This window comes from Heliangelus exortis, chromosome 25, assembly GCF_036169615.1.
Source record: "Heliangelus exortis chromosome 25, bHelExo1.hap1, whole genome shotgun sequence".
NCBI classification, from domain to species: Eukaryota; Metazoa; Chordata; class Aves; order Apodiformes; family Trochilidae; genus Heliangelus; species Heliangelus exortis.
The window spans coordinates 2,009,399-2,031,421 of NC_092446.1; the positions used below are offsets into that span (position 1 = coordinate 2,009,399).

A 22,023-nucleotide genomic window follows, 5' to 3' on the forward strand; every position below is an offset into this window, starting at 1 on the left:
ATGGAGCCGATCCAGGGCTGGAACAGCACCCAGCACCGCCGGGCAGGGCACAGCCCGGGGTTGCTGAGCCCCCAGACCCTGGCGGGGGACCCCAACCTCCTGCACAGCCGGGATGAGGAGCTGGCTAAGGCTGAGGTGGGGGTGCTGGCCACCATCCTGGCTGTAGCCACGGTGGGCAACGTGGGGGTGGTGCTGGCCGTGTCCCGGCTGAGGAGGAAGATGAGCAGGATGCATCTCTTCATCCTGCACCTGGGACTGACCGACCTGGGGGTTGCCCTCTTCCAGGTGCTGCCGCAGATGATCTGGGAGGTGACGTTCCGCTTCCTGGGGCCCGACCCGCTCTGCAGGGCGGTCAAGTACCTGCAGGTGCTCAGCATGTTCGCCTCCACCTACATGCTGATCGGCATGACTCTGGATCGCTACCTGGCCGTCTGCCACCCCCTGCGCAGCCTGCGGCAGCCCAGCCGCCAAGCCTACCTGATGATCGGGGCTACCTGGCTGCTCAGCTCCCTGCTCAGCCTGCCCCAGATCTTCATCTTCTCCCTGCGGGAGGTCCGGCAAGGTTCGGGGGTGCTGGATTGCTGGGCAGATTTCGGGTACCCCTGGGGAGCCCGAGCTTACATCACCTGGACCGCCCTGTGCATCTTCATCCTGCCCGTCGCCGTCCTCACCGTCTGCTACGGCCTCATCTGCTACGAGATCTGCAAGAACCTCAAGGGCAAGACCCAGAGCGGTGCCGGGGGGTCCGCGGGAGCTGCCCCCCAAGGCCCCTGCCCCTCGGAGAAGGGGGGGCAGTGCCCCAGCGAGCAGCCCTCCCGGGTGAGCAGCGTGCGCACCATCTCCCGCGCCAAGATCCGCACGGTGAAGATGACTTTTGTCATCGTGGTGGCTTATGTTGCCTGCTGGGCACCCTTCTTCAGCGTGCAGATGTGGTCAGTGTGGGACGAAGATGCTCCTGATGATGGTGAGTAAGGGGCTGGGGTGCTGGGCTGCAGCCCGGAGCAGGGCCAGGGGCAAGGGCAGGTTTCTTTATTTATTATTTTAATAGCTGTAGGGAAGGCTGCAGATTCACTCCCCAGTCACAGAATCACAGAATGTTTAGGCTGGAAGAGACCTCCAAGATCATCCAGTCCAACCTTTGACCAACACCATAATCTAACTACTAATCCATGTCCTTAAGGACCGGGTCCAAGTGGACCTTTTAAATGCCTCAAGGGATGGGGACTCCACCACTGTCCTGGAGTGCCAGGACACTGTGGTGTCCACCACCACATTCCAATGCCTGACTACCCTCTCAGTGAAAAAATGTTTCCTAATATCTAGCCTAAACCATCATATATATTAAAAAACCCATTCGTATTTATATATATATATATATGTAAGTGTCTGCAGAGTATTTGCTCTCAGCAGAAAACCCACAGAAAAGCAATGGCTGCAGAGCATCACCTGAAGGGACGTGCAAAGGTGTAATGGGAACATCTTTGCCACGTGTGTCTCATCCCTGTTCCAGCTCTCAGGGATGTTTCAGCTCTCTCCCTTGCCTCCCCAGAGTCCACCAACGTGGTGTTCACCATCACCATGCTCCTGGCCAGCCTCAGCAGCTGCTGCAATCCCTGGATTTACATGTTCTTCAGCGGGCACCTGCTCCAGGATGCTGCCCGCTGCCTCTCCTGCTGGAGAAACCCCCGGCCCGGGCTGAGGAGACAAATCTCCAGTGGCAGCCTCTGCAGCAGGAAAACCACCATCCTGAGCCACAGCCAGCAGCCTGGCCCCACCAGCCTCCCCCTGCACGGGGACAGCCCCCAGGACACCGACCCCCCCTGCCAGGAGGGGCTGACTGAGTCGGGGATGCTCTGAGATGTCCCCAGGATCCCTCCTCTGCCACCAGATGTGACCCCAGGGACTCTGCCTGGCAGAATGCTGGGGGCAGGCAGGGACTGGCAGCACCACAGGCCAAGGAGAGGGCTGAACGTGGTCCCTCTCTCCCCTCTGCATCCCCAGAGAATTCCCAATATCCCAACATTCCCAAGGCCCAGCTGGAAGTGCAGGAGCAGCAGAGCCTTTTTACCCAACTCGCAGGACAAACAGGGCTGAGCTTTGCACTGTCGTGGCTCCTGAAAGAAAGATTTGAAAATCCATTTTGTTTGACTTGAAATGAACTTTCGATTTTCCTGTAAGAGTCTGGGTTTTAAAACTGCTTTAAAAATAGCTAAAGAAAGTAGAAATATATTTGCTTAACTTGACAATTTCTGAACGAAAGGTTTGGCCTCTTTATTTCTTTAATCTTCCCATTTTAACACTGAATCTGCTGTCACGAGTTTGCAGATTATGATGATCCAATTTGGGATCTTTTCCACTAAATAAACTATTTTGCTTAAAGCATTCAGCTTGTCTGTGCTGCAGCTCATGCTCACGTTTATCTCAGAAGCCAAATGCCCCTTTAGGCTGGATTTTCTGACAGGATTTTGGGGTTATAAACCATGTCCTCAACATTCAACTTGCTGCTTTCAGCTGATCTGGCACTTGCTGCAATTGGTTTTGTTTAAGGAAATTTTATTTCTTTTAAATCTCTTCTATGAATATACAATCAGGAAGAGAAGGAGGGGGGGGCTGGTACATCCAGCTGCAGCTTAAAAAGGAAATAAATAAAAATTATGGAGAAAAGCTACTCAGTATGAAACACTGTGGCCACCAACCTGGGCATGGGAAAATGGAAAAACTGGAAAAAGCAGCTGCATCTGCCATGCCTGGAGAAACCTTTGATCTCCCCAGGAAGCCACAGACAAGACCCCTCTAAAGGAAACCCAAATCAGCCCCAGGTCCAGTCCCTGTGCCTCACCAGCCCAGGTTTTCATTTCCCAGGGCCAGGACTTTAATGAGATAAAAAGGACTAACTGGGATAAATGGAAATTCTATGAGAACACCGCGAAGGGTAGAAACCCCATTAATTACCTGAACACAACTTATTGGAAAATAACAAAGAAAACCCCAACACCTCCCAGTTCTTACCGTGCCAGGAAGGTGGAGGAGCCCAGGGAAGGAGGACACAGCACCCGTGTCCCAGCCATGGTGGCAGCAGGAAAAGCCTCAGCTCCCCCCACTCGTTTCCCCTCCATATCTGAAGGCTTTATTTGTTCATTAACATTTTTTATTTGCACTCATGGAAGCTTAATGAGGCAGCCATCCCGTGCCAAACAAAGAGCAGCCACTGGGGAAATGCCCATTAGTGGCTGTAAGGCCACACAGAGCTGTCCCCTCTGCAGAGCCCTGCTGCCATGGCACTGGCTGCTGCTTAAAAGGGAGAGCTGCAGATTCCTGAGCACTTCATCACTGCTAATTAGTCTTTGCCTCTTAAACTTTGCCCAGCAGCTGCCTGATGCCACGAGCACATCCAGTCCCTGCATCCCCCGGCTCTCCCTGCATCCCCACCAGCCTGGGGGTGGTTGGGGGTGAAGGAGGGAGGAAACACCCCCTGGAGCACCTGAAGCTTTTCACCAGCTGGACCACGGATTTCCAGTGGTATTTCCACGGTATTTCCAGCTCAGGGGCTGGCATGAGGATGGAGACCCCATCCCTCTCCTGCTCAGCACCCAAGCCCCTGCTGGGCAGGTCCTGCCTCTGCCAGCCCCCCCGCCCACAAGGATAAACTTAACCCCGGGTGCATTTGTTCTGCCTCGCCCGGGCCGTGGCCGTGATTCATTTCCATGCCAAAGCCCGGTGTTGACACTGAACGGGCGTTATCTCGGGGCCGGGCACACGGCTCCTATAAGAGCAGCTCCGCAGCGCTGGCCCCGCACCCGCAGAGCCCTCGGGACCCGCACTGCTGCAGCCATGAACCTCCTCCTCCTCCTCCTCCTCCTTCCTGTCCTTTCTCTCTCCCTGGCCAGGGGGTTGAAAAGGTAAGGGGGTCCCTGGGGTGCTCCCCGGGATCTCGGAGGGGCTTCCCCATCACCCCCTCCCCCGGGTCCTGCCAGTGATGGATGGGCTGAGCTGGGCTCCCCAGCACGGGATGGGTGGGGACCACGTGGGGACAGTGGGACAGCACAGGGACCACGCAGGGACCACACAGAACCCTACATGGACCATGCAGGGATCATGCAAGGACCACACAGAACCCTAGATGGACCATGCAGGGACCACACAGGAACCATACAGGGACTGTGCAGGGCCCATGGATGGACCACACAGGGACCATGTGGGGACCACACAGGGACCATGTGGGGACATTTGGGAACCATGTGGGAACCAAGCAGGGATCCTGTGTGGCTTCCTTGGTTCACTCCCATCAGCTCCACAGCCACCTCCACCCCTCTGGATGAGGATGCAGTGGGGTCTGGAGGGTGAGCTGCTGGCTCTGCAAACAACTGGGGCAGAAAACACTGGTGTGAAGTCCCCTCGGGCTGGGCACAGGGTGGTCGTGCCAGCAGAGCTGTGCTGGGGGGCTCTCTGGCAGGTTTTGCCCTTGCTTTGCTGCCTCCCAAACCAAGTGAAACCTCCCACGTCTCACTGTGCCTCTGGAGAAGCAGGGTCCAGCATCCCGGGGGCACTGGGACCCTCAGGGTGGTTGTAGGGTGGTGGTGTGGGGACATCAGCAGCACCCATGACCCCGAGCAAGTGACCAGGACCCTTGTTGCCCCAGGGTGACCCTGACACGGCACCGGTCCCTGCGGCAGCTGCTGCGGGATCGGGGGCAGCTCTCCCACTTCTGGCAATCCTACCAGCTGGACAGGCTGCAGGACAGAGAGGTCTGCACCATCTTCACCCAGGCCAACGAGCCCCTCATCAACTACCTGGATGTAAGTGTGGTGACACCCGGGGCTGGGGGTGTGGAGTCTCAAAAACCCGACCTGCTGGGAGGAGTCCCTGCCCATGGCAGGGGGGTTGGAACTGGATGATCTTAAATGTCCCTTCCGACCCAAGAAATTCTGTGATTCTAATATGCTGCAGACACCCCCAAACACGTTATTTGCATGAGCAGCACACAATTATCCTCATTAAACCCCTGCCTGCTAATGGAGCACGGCAGTGCCCCGGCATGCCAGGGCTCTCTGCCTGCCTGCTCCTGCCTGCTCCTGCCTGCTCCTTTGTTCCAGGAATGTGGAGAGAGATTTCCTCCTCAGCCAACACACATCTCACACAGCAGAGCAGATCCCACCACAGAGCAGCCAGAGGATGAGGAGGGTGTTCCCTGGGCTCGTGTCCCCAAGTTGATGAGGGTCCCCTCAGAGCCCAACCTTCCCCAGGAGCTCGGAATGGAAAGGATGGTGCCTGCAGCCACCTCCTGCCTTTTGTTCTCACCCTGCCTTGTTCCTTAAATATTTGGCTCCTCGTATCACCTGGCACCGTGTGGCTCTGACAGATCAAAGAGTCCCCGGGTGCCAGCCACCCCCTGCACCCACTCCCCTCACCCAGGTTTTCTTGGCATGCTGAGGGCTGACAGCTCTGCTCTTTGACAGATAGAGTATTTCGGGCAGATTTCCATCGGGACTCCCCCCCAGAACTTCACTGTGGTGTTTGACACGGGCTCCTCCAACCTTTGGGTGCCATCAGTCTACTGCAGCAGCAGAGCCTGTGGTGAGTAGGGGCTCCCCAGCTGGCTGTGTCCCCTTGGACATCTCTGTTGGGACCTTGGGTGACACCCCTGGGGTGACACAGAGAGGCTGTGGGGTCACCAGCACGCCCAGCCCAGGGACCTTGGAGGAACCTCCCCAAGCCCTCCAAGGCACACACAGAAAACCCAAATCTGGGGCAAGAGGGGCTTTGTTTGCTTGGGAGAGGGCAGGAATCACAGCACCAGCACCATCAGCCCCGGGGGGAGGTACCAGATGTGCTCTTGAGGCTGTTCTTGTGTGAGAGCCTTTAAACAAAGAAGAAAAGATGACAGCACAGAGCACAGCTCCCCAGCAAAGGGCTGGGTGACAGGAACCAGGCAGGCACAGAGGCTCCAGGCTGGCTGCTGGGGCTTGGCAGGGGACAAACGTGAAGGTGTCAGTGATGAGCTGACCCTGCAAGTCCATCCCTGGGACCTGAAGCATCTCTGAGCAGCCCCAGGGCCCCTGGGTGCTTCTGCAGAGCCCAGGGTGGGCTGGAGAAAAGAGCTGGCTCAGCAGAACTGATCCTCAGGTCTGGGAAAATCTGATGGGAGTGAATCCTGCTCCCCTCAGCACACTTGGCACCCTCCAGGCAGGTTAAAGGGGGGTGGGTTTTATCCCTCCAAAAACCAGCACAGCCCTGGGCTGGTGAGCAGCCCTTTCCCTCAGCTTTGTGCCCGTGATTCAGGCACTGTGGTGATGCCACTTTGCCACGGGTTTGCACCAGGGATGTGCTCACCAGCAGCATCCCTGGTGAGCTCCCATCTCCTCCCCCAGCTGCACACACCAAGTTCCATCCCTCCCAGTCCAGCACCTACCAGGTGATAGGAACCCCCTTCTCCATCCAGTATGGCACTGGCAGCTTGACGGGGGTCATCGGCTCTGACCAAGTAACCGTGAGTCACCTCTGGTCCCTCCTGCTCTGGAAAATGCTCCTGGGATTTGTCTTCAGCCTCAGCATCCCCACGGAGCCTCCTCCTCCTCCTCCCTGCAGATCGATGGCCTCACTGTCACTAACCAGGAGTTTGCAGAGAGCATCAGTGAGCCAGGAAGAGCCTTCCTGGACGCGGGGTTTGATGGGGTCCTGGGGCTCGCTTACCCCTCACTCTCTGTGGGGGGGATCACCCCGGTCTTTGACAACATGATAGCCCAAAACCTGGTGGAGCTGCCCATGTTCTCTGTCTACATGAGCAGGTATGGACATGGCTCTGCTCTGGGGAGTTGTTTAGGCTCAGGCATTGCTTCTGAGGGCAGCTAAAATGATGTTTTACTGGGGTGGTGAAGAGATTTTTTTGGTCCTGTGTCCAGCACCACAGAGCTCAGCCCAAAGGCAACAACCCCCAGTGTCTGGGGGTAGAAATCCACTGCAAAATGTGATGAGCAAAATATAATGGGAGAAAATCCCTCATGTGTCCTCCCTCCTCCTCCTCCTCCTCCCTCCAGGAACTCTGAATCCTCCCTGGGAGGGGAGGTGCTTTTTGGTGGCTTTGACCCCTCCCGCTTCACAGGGACCCTGAACTGGGTTCCAGTCACCAAGCGAGGGTACTGGCAGATCCATTTGGACAAGTGAGTGCTGCTGGGAAGGGCTGGGCTGGGCTGGAGGAGCAGGACAAGTCCCTCCTGCTCCTTTTCTCTTTCCTCCTCCAGCATCCAGCTGGATGGGACAGTGGCTTTCTGTGCCACTGGCTGCCAGGCCATCGTGGACACCGGGACATCGCTCATCACCGGCCCCAGCAGGGAGGTGAAAAAACTGCAAAACTACATTGGTGCCACTCCTGTGGATGGAGAGGTGAGAGAAAGGAGTGGGGAGAGGAGAGGGCAAAGCCCTGGGACCCCCACCCCAGGGATCACCCCCCAAGTCCTGAGCCACGTGGCTGCTTTGCAGTGCACCGTGGACTGCAACAACCTCAGCGAGATGCCCGACGTCACCTTCACCATCCAGGGGCTCCCCTACACACTCAGTGCCCAGGATTACACCCTCATGGTATGGCTGTGGCCCCACCACCCCCAGTTCCCCACGGCTCTGGAGGATGAGGTGGCCAAGAAGCAGCTTGGGAGCTGAGCCACGTGTCCCCAGTGGGTGACAAACCCCACTGTCACCACTCCCGCGTGGCACCGTGTGCTCCAGGCTCTCGGGTTCCTCCCCAGCTTCCCACTTCTCCATCCCCAGGAGTACAGTGATGGGATGACCTTCTGCAGCAGTGGCTTCCAAGGGATGGACATCCCCCCTCCCACCGGGCCCCTCTGGATCTTGGGTGACGTTTTTATCCGTCAGTTTTACTCCGTCTTTGACCGTGGGAACAACAGGGTGGGCTTGGCCCCTGCTGCCCATTAGGGGCTGAGGCACCCAGGAGAGGATGGGGGCTGCATCAGCATCCCTGGGGGGGTGAAGACCCCCCAGGGGCTGCAGCCAAAGAGCCCAGCAGGAGCTCACTCCATGCCAGGAAATCATTTCATGAGTGAATGTGGAAAAAAAATGTCTGGAGCAGCTCTGTGATCTGCTTTTTCAATAAAAGTTTGAATAAAACAAAACCTTCCACGCTCAGCTTGCAATTAGCACAGCAGCAGCCCTGCAGATCTCATCTGGGTTGCACTGGGGTGGGAAATCCTCTTTCCCTGGATCTTGCCCTCCTCCCCATCCAGCTAAAACCCCAGTGCACCCAACCTGCATGCTGGGGTTACTGGTGCTTCCCTGCTCCAGAGGGAGCCTTGGCAGAACAGGAGATGCTGCTGCTCCTGGACAGCATTGGATCTGGGAAGTTGGGCTCTGGGGTCCTTTGCTGGGATTTCCACAGAGGCAGAAGAAGACACTTGGCCCAGGTAGAGCAGAAAGTCCTGGGAGGTGGCTGTGGACATCCCCAAGGTCCCCAAGGTCCCCAAGGCTGTGGGCAGGGGCTGGGGGAGCAGCCAGTTCATGGGAAAGATGTTCTGCCTCAGCAGATTGGGCTGATGATGCCCTTAGATGAGAAGGTAAGGAGGAGACTGGAGAGACCCAGGGACTCCTTCTGTGCCACAAAACTCCTGGAACAATCCATGATTCCCATGGAATTTTGCTTTGCCCCTTCAGAAGCCTCCAAAGAGCTGGGGTGCTGGGGGGTGCTCAGAGCAGCTCCTGGGATGGCTGGGGGGGCTCTGGAGGGCTCCAGGGGGATGTGGGGGCTGTGAAGGGTTACAGAGGGATGTGGGGGGCTGCAGGGATCCCCGTGAGTCACTGCAGCCTGGGGGGATTTGTTGGCAGCACAAGGGATGTGGGCAGTGAGCAATCGTGGCTCAGTGTGATGCATCCCGGGACACGCAGGGGAGGCAGAGAGAAGGGGAAGTGCTGAGTGGGGTTATTTTTGTCAGTGCCTTTGCTGGGTGCTCCCAGCTGACACCAAAGCCAGGCCCTGCAGCAGGGATGGCTCCAGGACAAGGTCCTGGGGTCCCCAAGCTCCGGCTGCTGCATCTTGTGCAGAGAGAGGGAAACTTCAGGGTCTGGGCTGAGAATGGAGAAGGAAAACCAGCTCTGGTTGTTAACTCTGCAGCTGGGACTTGCAAGAAAAGAAAATATCTGCCTTGGTTGGAAAGATTGATTGTGCCACTGACCAACAGGTTCTGTAACTGGTTCCGGTATTGACTTCTCCTCGGGCTCCAGGCAGATAAGGTGCAGGGGCAGCTGGACAAAGGTCTCCTCTCCTTCTCCCAGCTTAACTCTTAGCACACCAGTTCCCCCAGCCATAGGCACTGGGGCAGCATCCCCAGGGACCTTCCAGTGTCCCCAAACACTGCCCAGCAGTGAGAGGTGGCCAGAGCCTGACCCCAGAGCATCCCACGTGCTCTGGGTGGGTCTCAGGGGTCCTCTCCAGCCCTCCACCCCATGCACAGGGGATGCTCAGGGGATGTTGGGAGCAAGGAGGGTCCTGCTGACCCTGGGACAGAGGTGGCTGAACAGCCATAGGGAGCAGCTCAGTCCCTTGGGCACCTTTTGCCTTCTTCCCCTTCCCTCACTCTCCCTGCCCTGCCAGCCCATCCTCTCCCTGTCTGCAGCCCTCGGGCTGTGTTTCACCATCTCCTCATTGCAGGCCCTTCCTCATTGTCACAGGGCACAAAGATGACACTTCTCTTCCTCAGAACTGCTGACTTGCTGGAGAGATCAGGACAGGAACTGTGGTTTCAAGAGCTGCCGAGCAACATCTTGGCCATCACCACCTCTCCCTCTGCCTTCAACCAGGGCCAAGTTCACAGCAGGGGCAGCCAGGAAAGCAGAGAAGCTTCGGGAAAATCCCTTTTCTTGAGAAAGCAAACAAAAGCTGGAGCCAGGGCTGGGCACTCTGATGGGTGTGACCCCCTCCTGCCCAAAAAAAAAGCAGAAGTGGCTGAGGACATCAGCTGCAGCAACCCCACTGCTACCCCCATCTCCATGGCATGGAGCAGCACTGATCAACTGACTGGGTGAGCAACATCCATCCCACCAGCCCTGGAGGGACCCGTGGAGAAGAACGAGGGCAGAAGTAGTGGAGGGAGGAGGGTTGGACCTAAAAGTCTTGCTGTGAGAGCAAAGGTGAAGCAGCACAGCAAAAACAGGCTGGAAAACAAGGATAAGGAGAGATCTGCTCCAGAGAAACATCAGCCTTTTACCCACCACCGGTGAGAACTGGCTTGGGTGCTTCTTCTGCCTCATCCCAGCTCCTCCCCATACTTGCCCTGTGGGGGAGAAAAAAAAAAAAAAACTAAACAGATTTTTCTGGCCAGACAGGTCCCAAAATTACACCTGGGAAGGAGGAGGAGGAGGGGTTGGTCCTGCTGAGTGCAGAGATCTTCCCTGAGATCACATGGGAGAGGTCTACGGGAAAAAATCTGCAAAAAATAAGGACAGCCAGTGGAAAAGTAAAAGCTGGGGGTCTTGGAAGGACCCAGGCACCCAAAGGTCCCCCCGTGTCCCTGTGCCAAGGGACACCACTGGTGGTTGTTTTTCAGGCTGAGGAGCCAAAAAGGTTCACAGATGGGGGGTCAAATTCTATCAAATGCTTGTCAGAGGCTCAGGACCTGTCCTTGCACACTGGGAGCACAGCTGAGGTCCCCAAAACCCCACCCCCAGGAGATAGATACCAGCTCTGCTTGCTGGGGTTCCCATCCTGATGTGGTGTTGAGTGGGAGCACCTAAAGATTGGGAGTAGCAGGGATGGGGGGGGATTAAAACCTCCTGCTGCCCACCCTGCCCCTCTCCTCCTGCCTTGCAGCGGGAATGGATCAAGGGTTGGACTTGATGATCTCTGAGGTCCCTTCCAACCCAGCCAATTCTATGATTTTATGATTCTATGAAAAGTGGATGAAGAGCCCCCAGCCCCCTCCAAGGGACCCCTCCCCATCTGCTGGGCTGAGCCCCCAGCCCCACCTTGTTTGTCACCTTCTCTCTGCTGTCCCCAGCTCCCAAACCTGTTTATCCCCTCCCAGACTGTCGGAGCTGCCCGGGCAAAGTCCAGGGTGGCTCCGGAGGACTCCGGGGATGCTGCTGATAGCTTCATCCAGCTTTTGTTCCCTAAATAACCCCCCAGCAGGAACGCAGATAAGGGATCCCTGGAAGGTGGATAAAAAGTACAGGGGGGGGGGGAGGGGGAAGAATCCCATGAAGGAGGCGAGGCCAAAAGTCAATTCCAAACCCCAGGAGCTGAGCAGAGCTTTGTTCTCTTTCCCCTACCAGACCCCAGACTGGGGTGAACTCTGCAGAATTCCGGAGCTGAGGGAAAGTCCGGGACATCCCAGAACCCGCCCGCGGCTCCGCAGGATCTCAGCCCCTTTCTGCTGATGTCACAGCCCGGGGCCCCGCAGCCTTTCCCGGGATTCAGTGACGGCTGCCCTGGCCTGGAGCCTTCTCCTTCTCTTCTTCCCAGCCCAGGACACCGGTTGGATCCCAGCCCAGAGCCTCGGCAGCCCCGCAGACGGATGCCCAGGCAGGTGAGTGATGTGCGGGGCTGAGCACGGGGTTCCCCGGAACCAGAGGCCAAAAAACACTTCGGGAAACTCCATTTTGGGTTGAAAACTCGCCTCCCAAAATAAAAAAAAAACTCTCTCCGGCAAAAGGGCTGGGAAGTTCGGGCGTGCTGAGACCTGAGGCTCTGCCTGTGCCACCGCTGGGCTGGCAGGGGGATGCGGGAGAGCCTGGGACCCCCCCAAACCCTCCCCATCCCCAGAGCTGGCCGGGCTGGGGCGATGTGTGCGGGGGGGATCGGCGTGAGGCTGGACAACGCATCGAGGAAAAATGCAGGGATGAGGCTGTCAGCTTTTCCATCCGTGCCTCGGACGGTGCCGATCCCAGCGCTGCCACAAGGACACCGCAGGATGCTCGTCCCCGCCTGGGGTGGGGGCTCGGGGCTCCTGCCGGGCACAAAGCCCTTGGGGACACCAGGACATGTTGGGAACTCAGCCTACAGGGAAGGTTTTGGGGTGCTCCCGGGCTGGGTGTCATCCCTGGGCTGTGCCTGCTGGCCAGGGGGCTTTGGGATGTGTGATTTCAAAGCCCCCCCCCAGCCCACCCCCTGCCCCGTGTGCCAGGTTTAGGGGAAGGGAGGGAAGGGAAGGCAGGGAAGCTGCTGGCAGCAGCTTTTGGAGTTGATGATTTGGTGCTTCGTGTCTGGACGTGCACGGGCACCTCGGGAGCCAACCCTGGGAGGAGGTGTGGGCTGGGCTGAGCTCAGCACGGGGGTTTCTGTCCCTGCTACAGCTGGGATGCAGGCACAGCACGGGCATGGTGACATCTGGGACATGAGGATGGCTGAGGTGGGAGCAGAGAAAGGCTGGGGCTGCCCTGACACTTCTGCCAGCACCATGGGGCTCACGGGGGTCTGATCCCACCCCTGCAGCAGGGTGATTCCCCCCCTCTGATCCCACAGGGCCCGTCCATGGATACCAACAAGAAGGTGGATCTGAAGATAATCATCATAGGAGCTCTCGGGTAAGAGCTGCGCTGGGGATGGGAGGGGGCGGTCCTGGAGGATTGGTGCAGAGCCCCTTCTTTGCTGCCACTGATCCCATGAGCCTGGCTTTGCTTACCCATGTCCCTTCCCTCCTTCCAGTGTGGGCAAAACCTCCCTCCTGCACCAGTACGTGCACAAAACCTTTTACGAGGACTATCGCACCACGCTGGGTGCCAGCATCCTCACCAAAGTCCTGGCTGTGGACAACACCTCCCTGAAACTGCAGGTGAGCAGGGCTGGGACTGCCTTGGGTGTCAGCCCCCATCCTGCCAGCACGTGTCCCTCTGTGTCCTGCTGTCCCCAGGTGCCCACTGGTGGATACTGGGATGGATTTGCAGGGCTCGGTTTTCAGCAGCTCTGAGCATCCCTGAATGATGCTGGGATCAGAGCTGAGTTCTGGGGGGCTCAGCACCCCCCTGGCTGCTCCTGTCTTGTGTCTGTACCTGTGCCCTTCTCTGCCCTAGATCTGGGACACGGGGGGACAGGAGAGGTTCCGATCCATGGTGTCAACTTTTTACAAAGGCTCAGATGGCTGCATGCTGGCCTTTGATGTGACAGACAGGGAGTCCTTTGAGTCCCTGGACAACTGGAGAAACGACTTCCTGGACAAAGTCATCCCAAGGGAGCAAGATTTCCCCATGGTGGTGCTGGGGAACAAAATAGACATCTGTGACAGGCAGGTAAGGGCAGAGGGGAGCTGGGACACCAGGGCTGAGCCTCATGCACACGTGCAAACCAGGGCTCTGGGCAAGGAGCTGCTGGGCTCCCCTGCACCCCTCCGGGGGGACAAGCAGCATCCCCTCCGTGTTGTCCCCACTGCAGGCAGCAGGAGCATCTCAGAGAGCTGCCTGCACCCTGCCCTTCCCCAGCAGGACAAGGAGAATCCCTCTGCAAACCCCCCCAGCAGCTCTGGGCAGCCCTGGGCTGGGCTGGGTGGTGGCTCCATCCTTCTTTGTCCCCAGGTCCCCAAGGAGACAGCCTCAGCCTGGTGCAAGGAGAAGGACATCCCTTATTTCGAGGTCAGTGCCAAGAACAACATCAACGTGGCAGAGGCTTTTGAGACCCTGGCAAAGCAGGCACTGAGCACGGTGAGAACCCCGACCCCCACCCCGTGGGGAGTTCTCACCCCGTGGGTGAGAGGGTGGAGGAGAGCCCCAGGTCAGAGAAAAACACAGCGGAGTTTAAGCTCTTAAAAATAGAGCTTCAAGGGGCTGGGGAAGGAAAAGTGTTGTTGTTCCTCTCTGCTGATGGGAGCAGGGTGTGTGGCCACGCTCAGCATGCCAGCACTGTCCTCTAGTGGCCACCCCACGGGGACATTCGTGTCCCCACACCAAGCGGGAGGAGCCTTGCTCCTCGGCTGAGCCAGGGGGGGCTTTTCCCTGGATTTTGTCTTGACTGAGGACTGGACCTCTGCTCCCCAAGCTGGCTCTGAGCTGACATCACCCCCCCTTTCTCTTCTCTGCTTTTTTTCCAGCATACAGGGATTTTTGAGAGCTATTTAACTGACTCCATCAAACTCACCCCCCAGGACAAGCCCAAGAAGAAATGTTGCTGAGCCAGGCATGCTGCAGCACCCGGGCTGTCCCAGCCCAGCTCCTCGGGATGCCCAAGGGGGTCTGTGCCCCCAGACCACCCCAGCATGGCCACAGGGGGTGGCCAGGCCAGGACATGGGACAGTGGTGGCCCCGTCCCCCTCGATCCACTGATGTCTGGCACCTGAGTGGGTGATGATGCCCCTGCAGTGACAGTGCCAGGGAGCCCTGGGTGCTCCTGATGGCCAGAGACCACCTTGGCCCACAGGTGGCCCTTCCCAGCACACAGACTGGTGGCCCTGTGGCACTCACAGCGTGTGGGGGCTGCCCTGGGGCTGGTGGCCATGGCATGGGGCTGAGAGCAGCCTGGGGTCAGCAACTGCCTCAGTTTCTCCTGAGCTCATGCACAGCCCCTGCCAAACCCCCCCTGCCTCACTGGTGAGGATCCTCTGTAAAGCACTTTGTCAGGGATTCTTTTTTTTTTTAAAGAAATTAAATATTTTGGGTTTATTTATACCAATGTGTCACTAAACACTCCTCTGGTGCCATGGGGTGGGAGCTCTGGGCTCAGCCCCGTGGTCCCTGTTCCTGACTTCCCTCCAGGTAGCCCAGCAGCTCTGAGCCTGTGCCAGCTCCTCGGGGCAGGGGGTTGCTTTTGGGGGGATGGATTTTTTTATTTTTTCCCAGTACAAATTTTGGGTCGGGAGGGGAGGAGGCTCCCGGGCAGGATTCCAGGTGGGTGTGCAGCAGTGGCAGGGTGGCTGTCAGCAGAGGGAGCCCAGCCCAGCTCCTGTTCCCTTCCACAATCCATCCCACTCCGTTTGGGGCACCCGCAGAGGATGGAGCTGGGCAGAGGGGTGGCAGTGCCCATCCTGTGCCACCCTCCCTGCATCCCTGGGGCTTCAGCTCCCTGCAGAGCTGGGGGGCTGGATGGACCCAGGGAGACCCCTGGGTGGGCACCCTGCCCCACAGCTGCTTGAGCAGCTCTGCATGGGACCTCCTGCCCTCTTGTCACCCTTCTCCAGAGCCACCCACACTGACCCCAGTGGTCCCACAGGGCTCCCCAGGGGCCGTGGGGTCTCTATTATGGTCCCACCCCAACCCTTCCCTGAGCCACAGCCCCACCGTGGCAGTTCCCACTCAGGACCACCAAGCTGTGACACAGCCTGGGGACAGCACCCACCTGGGCTGGCAGCAGGGCACAGGGGGGGTGTGGGCAGGGTGACACCGAGCAAGAGCTTGGCACAGGGGGGCAGGGGGGGCTGTGGTGCCACCATGCCCCTGCCAGCCTGAAGAGGCACCAGGGATGGTCCCACCCTGCTCCTTGTGCAACTCTCAGCCTGTTTATTTGGGCACCAGGCCGGGGAGAGGATTTGTCCCTTAATATGGGGAGGAAGGGGGAATTAACTCTTTCTTCCCTGAGCTCTGCACACCCTCTGTCCCTCTATCCCAGAGGCAGCTGGAGAGCATCACCCGGTGGGGCTGGGCAGCCCACCCAGAGCCCCCTTCTTCTCCCAGCACAGCCAGAGTGCTCTGAGGGGCTGTTTGGACACTGGGGATTAATCAGCATCCCTCTCAATGGCCATATTGTTCCTAATTACACTCCCAGTGCTGGAGGCAGAGGCAAACTTGGTCTGTTTTATTCCAGCAAGCTGCAATTTGGACACCCAGAGCTGAGCAGGTCAAACAAACATGGGTGCTCCTTCAGCACATGCCTGGGGCTGCACCCAGTGGGTGCTGAAGCCCGGGAGCTGTCAGGATCTGTGGTGGCATCACTGAGACCTCGAGCACCACACCCTGCAGATGTTCCACCTGCAGCCATCCAGATGTTCTTCTCCCTCCATCCCTCCTGTTTAGGAGCACCAAGGTGGTCCTGGCAGCCCAGCAGCCCTGGGGAGGTTGGGGTCACCCGGGGAATCCTCCTTCCAGACAGAGCAGGAGCCTGAGTGGGGTGGCCCAGGGCCAGGCAGGATGCTGGCAGGAGCAGGCAGAGGTGCTAAGCTGGTAACACTACCCGGGGGGAGAAACATGATAAAGGAGAAGGGGGGGGGGGGGTTGGTTTGCAATGTGTAGGATTAACAAGGTCAGCTGGAGAATTTTTTCTCAGGGTAAAAATCAAAGGGGAAAAAATATTTGCCTTGTGTGAGTCAGTGAGTTCCTGCACAGCCAGAGGCACCAGCTCATCCCGGCAGAGAGCCTGGCCCAAGGTGAGCATCAAGGAACCAAATCAGCCTGAGCTCTCCCACCCCAGGCTGCTGTAATTAATAAATCAAAAATCCCTCCCTGCTGTGACCCTGGGCTCTCTGCTCCACTTGGCTGGGCCAGCACAGCCAGGCTGCCCCTCTGCCTCTGCAGGGTTCCCACAAAAAACCCAGCAAATCCCCAGCCCGAGGATGCTGATCAGCGAGGGGAAACCATCTCACAGGGCGGCCCTCGCCACCTGCAGGACCCCAAATCCTGCGGTTTCCTTCAGTGCTTCTGAGGTCCCATTGCTCCTGAGAGCTCTTCCTCCCCTCCTCCAACCCCCAGCGCTGGAAAAATGCAGCGTGTGCTCCCCGTTATCTCCTGTAAGCAGAGCAGAGGAGTTCTGGCTGGTTCCCGGGGTGGGAGCCTGTTGGGAAGCTGTGGATTTGCATCACAAAGTGCCTGGCTGGAGGCTGCCAGATAGCGGCTCCTCTGCCTCTCCCTGCCTGCAGACACGTCCCAGCCCTGTCCCTCCAGCTGCCCCAGCCTGTGGCACCTGCTGGAATTAAATTCTCTCAGTCAGCTTGGGACAGGGAGAGTAAAGGAGCCTAAAATCTGCAGAGCAGGTTTTTTAAAAGAAAAAAACCTCAACTTTTCCTGTTACAAAGGAGCTGGGATGGAGAGCAGCGCAGCAGCCTCAGCCGCTTCCAGACAAAATCAAACACCATAAAAACCCCAGAGGTTCAAAGGCACAGATGACCTTTCAAAAGCTTCCAACATGAAAAATAAACCCATGGCAGCTTACCCCTTCCCTCCAGTGCCACGGGAGGAGTTTTGGCTCTGCAGGTGCCACGCTGGGAGGTGCTGGTGGCAGCCCCAGCCCCGTGCCGGGCACCACAGGCTCAGCAGCTCCGGGTTTGGCATCCCGGGGTGGCACGGAGCATCCCGAGGAGCCCTGGCACCCCCCGTGCTGCCCTGCACCAGTGCTGCTGAGGCTGGGAATTATCTGAATAACTATTCTTTGTTTCCTCCATCACTGCCCCATTATTCCACCTCGGCCGAGCCCGTGGCGGGTGACACCAATGGGATTTGTGTCACTGTCCCCCCCCCTCTCCATGGCTGGAAGCACAGGCAGGGGGGAGAAGATGCTGTCCCCTCACCCTCTGCTTCATTGCCACCAACTCGGGGCAAATATCGATGTTTCTCCTCCAAACCCACCCCAGGGCAGCTGCTCTTGCCCTGCCCCAGCCCGTGTCCCCATGCAGGGTGGTACGGGGCTGTCCCCGGGGCTGAGGGGACACAGAAGCTCTGTGAGCAGGCACGTACAGAGGATTAGGGGCTGTGGCCATTCCCAGGGTCAGCTCAGGTCTCTGCTGAAGTCAGCACCGAGTCCCAAGCCTCAGCAGTCCCTCCAGCCACGTGTGGGACAGCAGCAAAGTGCATCCTGGTGCCAGCCCCTCTGGGATGGGCAGGTTTGCTCCCCAAGGGATGCACCAAGGTCCTGGGGTCCTGGTCCTGGGTCCCCCAAGGTCCTGGGAGGCACTGGCTGGGGCAGGGCTCTGCTTGGAGGCTTTAGCACCCCTCACCATAGTCAGTGTTAAAGCCCTGCAGAAAATCTGAGTGCTGCAGAGAGGATCCTGTGCACGGGCCAGGGCCACGTGCAGGGGGTGGGCAGGAGGAACAGCAGCAAAAGCATCTCAGAGAGACCCAGGGAGATGCTTTCACCAGGGTGGGATTGCTCCCTCTGCAAAGGGGGCAGCCCATGGGCTCACCAGCTCCCAGATTCTCTTCCTTTTGGCTTCTCCTGGGCTGAACTCTGTCCTGAGTGAGCAGGGACAGATGTGAACCATGGTGACTTCACCAACAATAAGTGCAGGCACCTTCTCCTTGCTCTCCTGGCTGAGCCTTCTTGGTTCTCACAAAGCACAGGGGGCCACCAGCACCCCAGGGGACAAGGCCAGAGCAGACCCAGACCCAGGGCATGTGTGGACCAGGGCTCCATCCTCCCTGCAAGGTGCAGGGCAGGGAACTTCTTATCCAGACAGATTTCTCCCAGGAATTGTGTCCCTCAGTCCTCAAGTGACTTCTCCAGATTTAAATGCCCAATGGTTCTTTTTAGTCACCCCCAGATGGCTCCTGGCCTGGTGCCACCACTGCCCAGCCATGGCTGCAGCACAACAACCCAAAGTTCCTGCTGAAGGCAAAGAGTTCTGCCAGTTCTGTCACCAAAAAGCCAGAGCCTGATGTCCCCAACCAGGGGGGGGACACACACAGGACCTCCAGGCAGCCCTCCTCCCTCCGAACACCTGAGTGTCTCTGAAGCTGTTGACCTCAGAGCCCTGAGGAATGAGAGGTTTTTATTTGGCTTCTTATCTCCCACCGCTGAAGTTTGAGCATTTGGGCCCTCATGAGCTGCCCGAGGCCACAGCACAGGCAGTGGCTGCAGCTTGGTGGCTCCTCTGGGACCACGTCCCCTGCTCCAGCAGCTTCTCCACCTGGCACAAACCCTGGAGTCAAGGAGGAGGGAGCAGCTGCGTGTTGCTGAGCTTCTCCCAAACTCCTCCACACACCTTCCCATATTTTTTAGGGGGGCAAAGATTCCTCTTTGCTTTTTTTTTTTTAACGTTGGAAAACCTCCCTTTGCTGGAATCCAATTGTTTCTGCTAAAAAGCCTCATTTTGGTTGACTCTCCTATATCAAAGGGTGGGCAGAAAGCCTCAGGGGGGGAAGCAACGAGCAGAGGGGGGAGGCAGAGCCCGGATTCCAGCCCATCACCATCCTCACACGCAGCCCGCGGGCCGGGGGCCACCGCGCATTTTTGTCCGAAGGTGCGGGCTGGGGCTGCTCCCCACCCAGCCCTGGGAGCAGCTCCTCAGCTTTTCCTGGCCCTTGGGCAGCCCTGTGCTCCCCGGGAGAAGGCAGCTATCTTGTACCTCTTTTCCAAACAAGATAACAGCCCTTGCTCAAGGGCAGCGGAGGCAGAGCTGGGGCTGAGGCTGTCAGCAGACTCCGGCCGGGTCAGCCTCAGCACTTTGATGGGGACAAACAGCTCAGGAACTGCCATGCACATCCCATTCCTGCTCCGTGGTGATCTCCAGGAGCTGCCCCCATGTCCAGCAAGGTTTTGTCAGGGATGATCCCTGCACTGGAGGCTCCTGCTCTGCTCCAGAAGGTCCGTGGGGTTGGTAGCAAGGCAGCAGAACGTGCTCTGCTCCCCCAGCCAGGATGTCTCACACTGCTAAGGCTTCAATTTGGGGCTGGATTTGTATGGTGTGCTTGTGCCAGCTCTGCTGTGGTCCCAGGGCTCTCCTGGGAGGAGATCTCTTCCCAAAGACAAGTTGCTTGTCCCACAGACACGTGCAGAGGACACAGTCCCATCAGGAGGCCACCCCTCCCCTTGCCTTCAGAGATGTTCCTGCAGGGCTCAGGCAGGTTGTAAAGGCCATGTGCAGATGAAACATGGCAATTCCCTCTTGTAGATAACCTGAAAGCTGCAGAGCCTCTCCCCAGCTCTAAGTTTTCACCAGGGAATGCACTGCACATCCCTGGGGATGGCTGAGCCATCAGGGAAGCTTTGAACCTCCCGATGTCTTTCTGCATTCCACCTTTTATTTGGGCTCTGTCAATAAGCCCACCATCTCCCTCCAGGACATCATCCTCCTCCTTCCTCCATGGATAAAGCTCTGTGCCAGCTGGTGAGACCAACCAAGTGTTCCTGCATCCCAGGGGGAGGCCCACGATGAGTTAAAAAAAAAAAACTGGAGGAGTTAAAAGCTGGAAGTTGCCTTTCAGGCCAGCCCTGTGGCTCCATCACCCGGCACCACGGAGCCAGCAGCTCGGGCACCTCTCGTGGCCTCCAGCCCAGGCCCTGGGCCAGAAGGAAACCATGATAACCAGTCCTTGGGAATGTCCCTGCTGCAGCCAGGCTCTGTGTGGTGACACACGTGGGTGACACTGCTGGCAGGTGGCAGGGCAGAGCATCCATCAGCATCCAGCGCTCTGCTCCAGGATCCGCCACCTCCTTCCTGATCCCCGCAGGAATTCAGAAGCTCTCTGCTCTCCCACACCCCGGGCTGAGGTGCACTGCTGGTGCCTGAAGGGACAGGCAGGCAGGGCAGCAGGTCCCACCACCAGCAGAATTCCACAGAACCATCCCCCTCCAGCCCGGGAATGCTCTGCCCATCCCCACAGCCTCTAACCCCAGGGCTCCGGGGAAGCTTTCTCACCCTCTCCAGCAGTAAATCACCACTGAGTTATTACCCTCATTAAGAGCAATATATGTGCTAATATTAATCACCTGCAAATAAATCTGCTCCTTCCAGCACCTGGCATGTTGTTATCAGAGCAGAGGATAAGCACCTGTGCACCCAGGGCTCCCTCTCTGACTTGGGGAAGTCCATGTGTCCATCTTCCCACCTCCCAGTGCCTCCCAGTGTTCTGAGCAGCTCTGGTGCTCCCTGGAAATTTGTGGACACATCCCAGCAGAGTGGCTTGGGCCACACAGGGCAAGTTGGGCCAAAGCAGAAAGCAGCAGAATCAGAGTTATATTTTTAGTTGCTGAAAGTGGAATTTGACCAGAACTGCACCACCTGTTGCAAGAAATGTCAAAGGACCATCAGTGCCTGTACGGGTTTCTCCATAGGGCAAAACTCTTCAGTTACCTGATCACACCCACCAGGACTTTGGAATAGCAGCAGGGACCTGCCAGCCCTCCCCAAGCACTGGGAACTGGTGGTGAGTCTGTCAGTGTGGGAGGGACACCTGGATTGGGAAGGGACAGAGCAAGAGTGAAGGTCTCATGTAAATCATCCCCTGGGGACAAATTACCTTGCCCTGGATCAAGAATTCCCTTGGGTTTTTCCAGTGCTGGGTGGGCAGGAAACCCAACAAGATGCACTTTACCCTGCCAGTGTCCCAGCCCAAGCCCTAACATCTGCACCACATCTGCACCACTGGGTCCTTTTCCTCAGCTGAGGAGAGAGAGAGGGAAAAAAATCTTTAATTGGTGGAGCTCTACTCCAAAAGGTTCCAGTTGAAACAGCAGAAAAGTCTCTTGTAGCATTAGTTGATTGTCCAGGCAGCTCAGAAGTGCCAGCAGAGATGCTGCTTCCTCTCCTCCCGTGGTACCTCGTGGGCAGGACACTGTGACCAGGTCCTCTGGTGACCCAGGTCCCTGTGGCTGGGACCACAGCAAATGCTCATGGGCAGGTCCTCCTGCCATGTCACTTGTTTCCTTTTCACAGGCTCCGTGCCTATCAGGCTGCCCTTAAAAAAAAAAAAAAAACCAAAACAAAACACAACACTTGATATGGGTTATTAATGATATTTACAGGACAACTGCTTGGCAATTATTACCTCTGTCTGTCAGATAGCAATGAATCAGCCCCCTTTCCCCTGGCACCCTCTGGCAGGGTGTTCCTCTGGCATGCTCCAGACACAATGATTGATGCCCATGGGATGAGGTTTCCTGGCAGGAAACACTGATGCCTTTTGCCTGCCCAAGGTACCAGAGATTTTTTTACTCTGACAGCCTCTGGGAACAAGCAAAGGCCACATCATTGCCTTCTGCTTTCCTGCCACCCCAGCCAGGGCTCTCTCCTCCCCCTTCTCTTGGTGCCTCTCTCCCCTCTCCTTTTCCCATAGTTTTCCCCACACACAGGTGACAAACTCTTGGAGGTGGCAGCACATCCCACCCACCCTGCACTTGTGCTTTGGGCCCACACCTGGAGCAGAGAGGGGAGCAGAGCTGTCCCCTGCAAACAC

General features: G+C 57.7%; 3 protein-coding genes across 7 annotated transcripts; all 3 read left to right on the plus strand.

Moving 5' to 3' along the window:
• AVPR1B (arginine vasopressin receptor 1B) lies at positions 1-1,857 on the plus strand. Its single transcript, XM_071768556.1, has 2 exons — positions 1-964; positions 1,550-1,857. Exons 1-2 carry the CDS (start codon positions 1-3, stop codon positions 1,855-1,857), a joined length of 1,272 nt encoding a protein of 423 aa, XP_071624657.1.
• A 1,874-nt stretch (positions 1,858-3,731) lies between these two features.
• On the plus strand, positions 3,732-8,123 carry CTSE (cathepsin E). The gene is made up of 9 exons (XM_071768490.1): positions 3,732-3,899; positions 4,640-4,796; positions 5,457-5,574; positions 6,369-6,487; positions 6,586-6,785; positions 7,035-7,157; positions 7,239-7,380; positions 7,477-7,575; positions 7,762-8,123. Exons 1-9 carry the CDS (start codon positions 3,832-3,834, stop codon positions 7,924-7,926), a joined length of 1,191 nt encoding a protein of 396 aa, XP_071624591.1. The 5' UTR covers positions 3,732-3,831; the 3' UTR covers positions 7,927-8,123.
• Positions 8,124-11,051: 2,928 nt separating this feature from the next.
• RAB7B (RAB7B, member RAS oncogene family) lies at positions 11,052-14,592 on the plus strand. 5 transcript variants are annotated; one of them, XM_071768485.1, is made up of 7 exons: positions 11,052-11,165; positions 11,272-11,525; positions 12,461-12,522; positions 12,644-12,770; positions 13,009-13,224; positions 13,507-13,632; positions 14,019-14,592. In XM_071768485.1, exons 2-7 carry the CDS (start codon positions 11,376-11,378, stop codon positions 14,097-14,099), a joined length of 762 nt encoding a protein of 253 aa, XP_071624586.1. In that variant the 5' UTR covers positions 11,052-11,165; positions 11,272-11,375; the 3' UTR covers positions 14,100-14,592. The 5 variants fall into 5 exon arrangements, with proteins under 5 accessions (XP_071624586.1, XP_071624588.1, XP_071624587.1 ...); XM_071768487.1 differs by having other exon boundaries at positions 11,052-11,154; XM_071768486.1 differs by lacking the exon at positions 11,052-11,165 and having other exon boundaries at positions 11,214-11,525.
• Positions 14,593-22,023: the final 7,431 nt, after the last annotated feature.

Bases quoted from the DNA above. Each gene is read 5' to 3' on its own strand.
- AVPR1B (XM_071768556.1), top strand. From the start codon at position 1: ATGGAGCCGATCCAGGGCTGGAACAGCACCCAGCACCGCCGGGCAGGG. The intron at 965-1,549 runs GTGAGTAAGGGG...TTGCCTCCCCAG, and splicing joins CGAAGATGCTCCTGATGATG to AGTCCACCAACGTGGTGTTC.
- RAB7B (XM_071768485.1), top strand. From the start codon at position 11,376: ATGTCACAGCCCGGGGCCCCGCAGCCTTTCCCGGGATTCAGTGACGGC. The intron at 11,526-12,460 runs GTGAGTGATGTG...CTGATCCCACAG, and splicing joins GCAGACGGATGCCCAGGCAG to GGCCCGTCCATGGATACCAA. The intron at 13,633-14,018 runs GTGAGAACCCCG...CTTTTTTTCCAG, and splicing joins CAAAGCAGGCACTGAGCACG to CATACAGGGATTTTTGAGAG.
- CTSE (XM_071768490.1), top strand. From the start codon at position 3,832: ATGAACCTCCTCCTCCTCCTCCTCCTCCTTCCTGTCCTTTCTCTCTCC. The intron at 4,797-5,456 runs GTAAGTGTGGTG...GCTCTTTGACAG, and splicing joins CCCTCATCAACTACCTGGAT to ATAGAGTATTTCGGGCAGAT. The intron at 7,576-7,761 runs GTATGGCTGTGG...CTCCATCCCCAG, and splicing joins CCCAGGATTACACCCTCATG to GAGTACAGTGATGGGATGAC.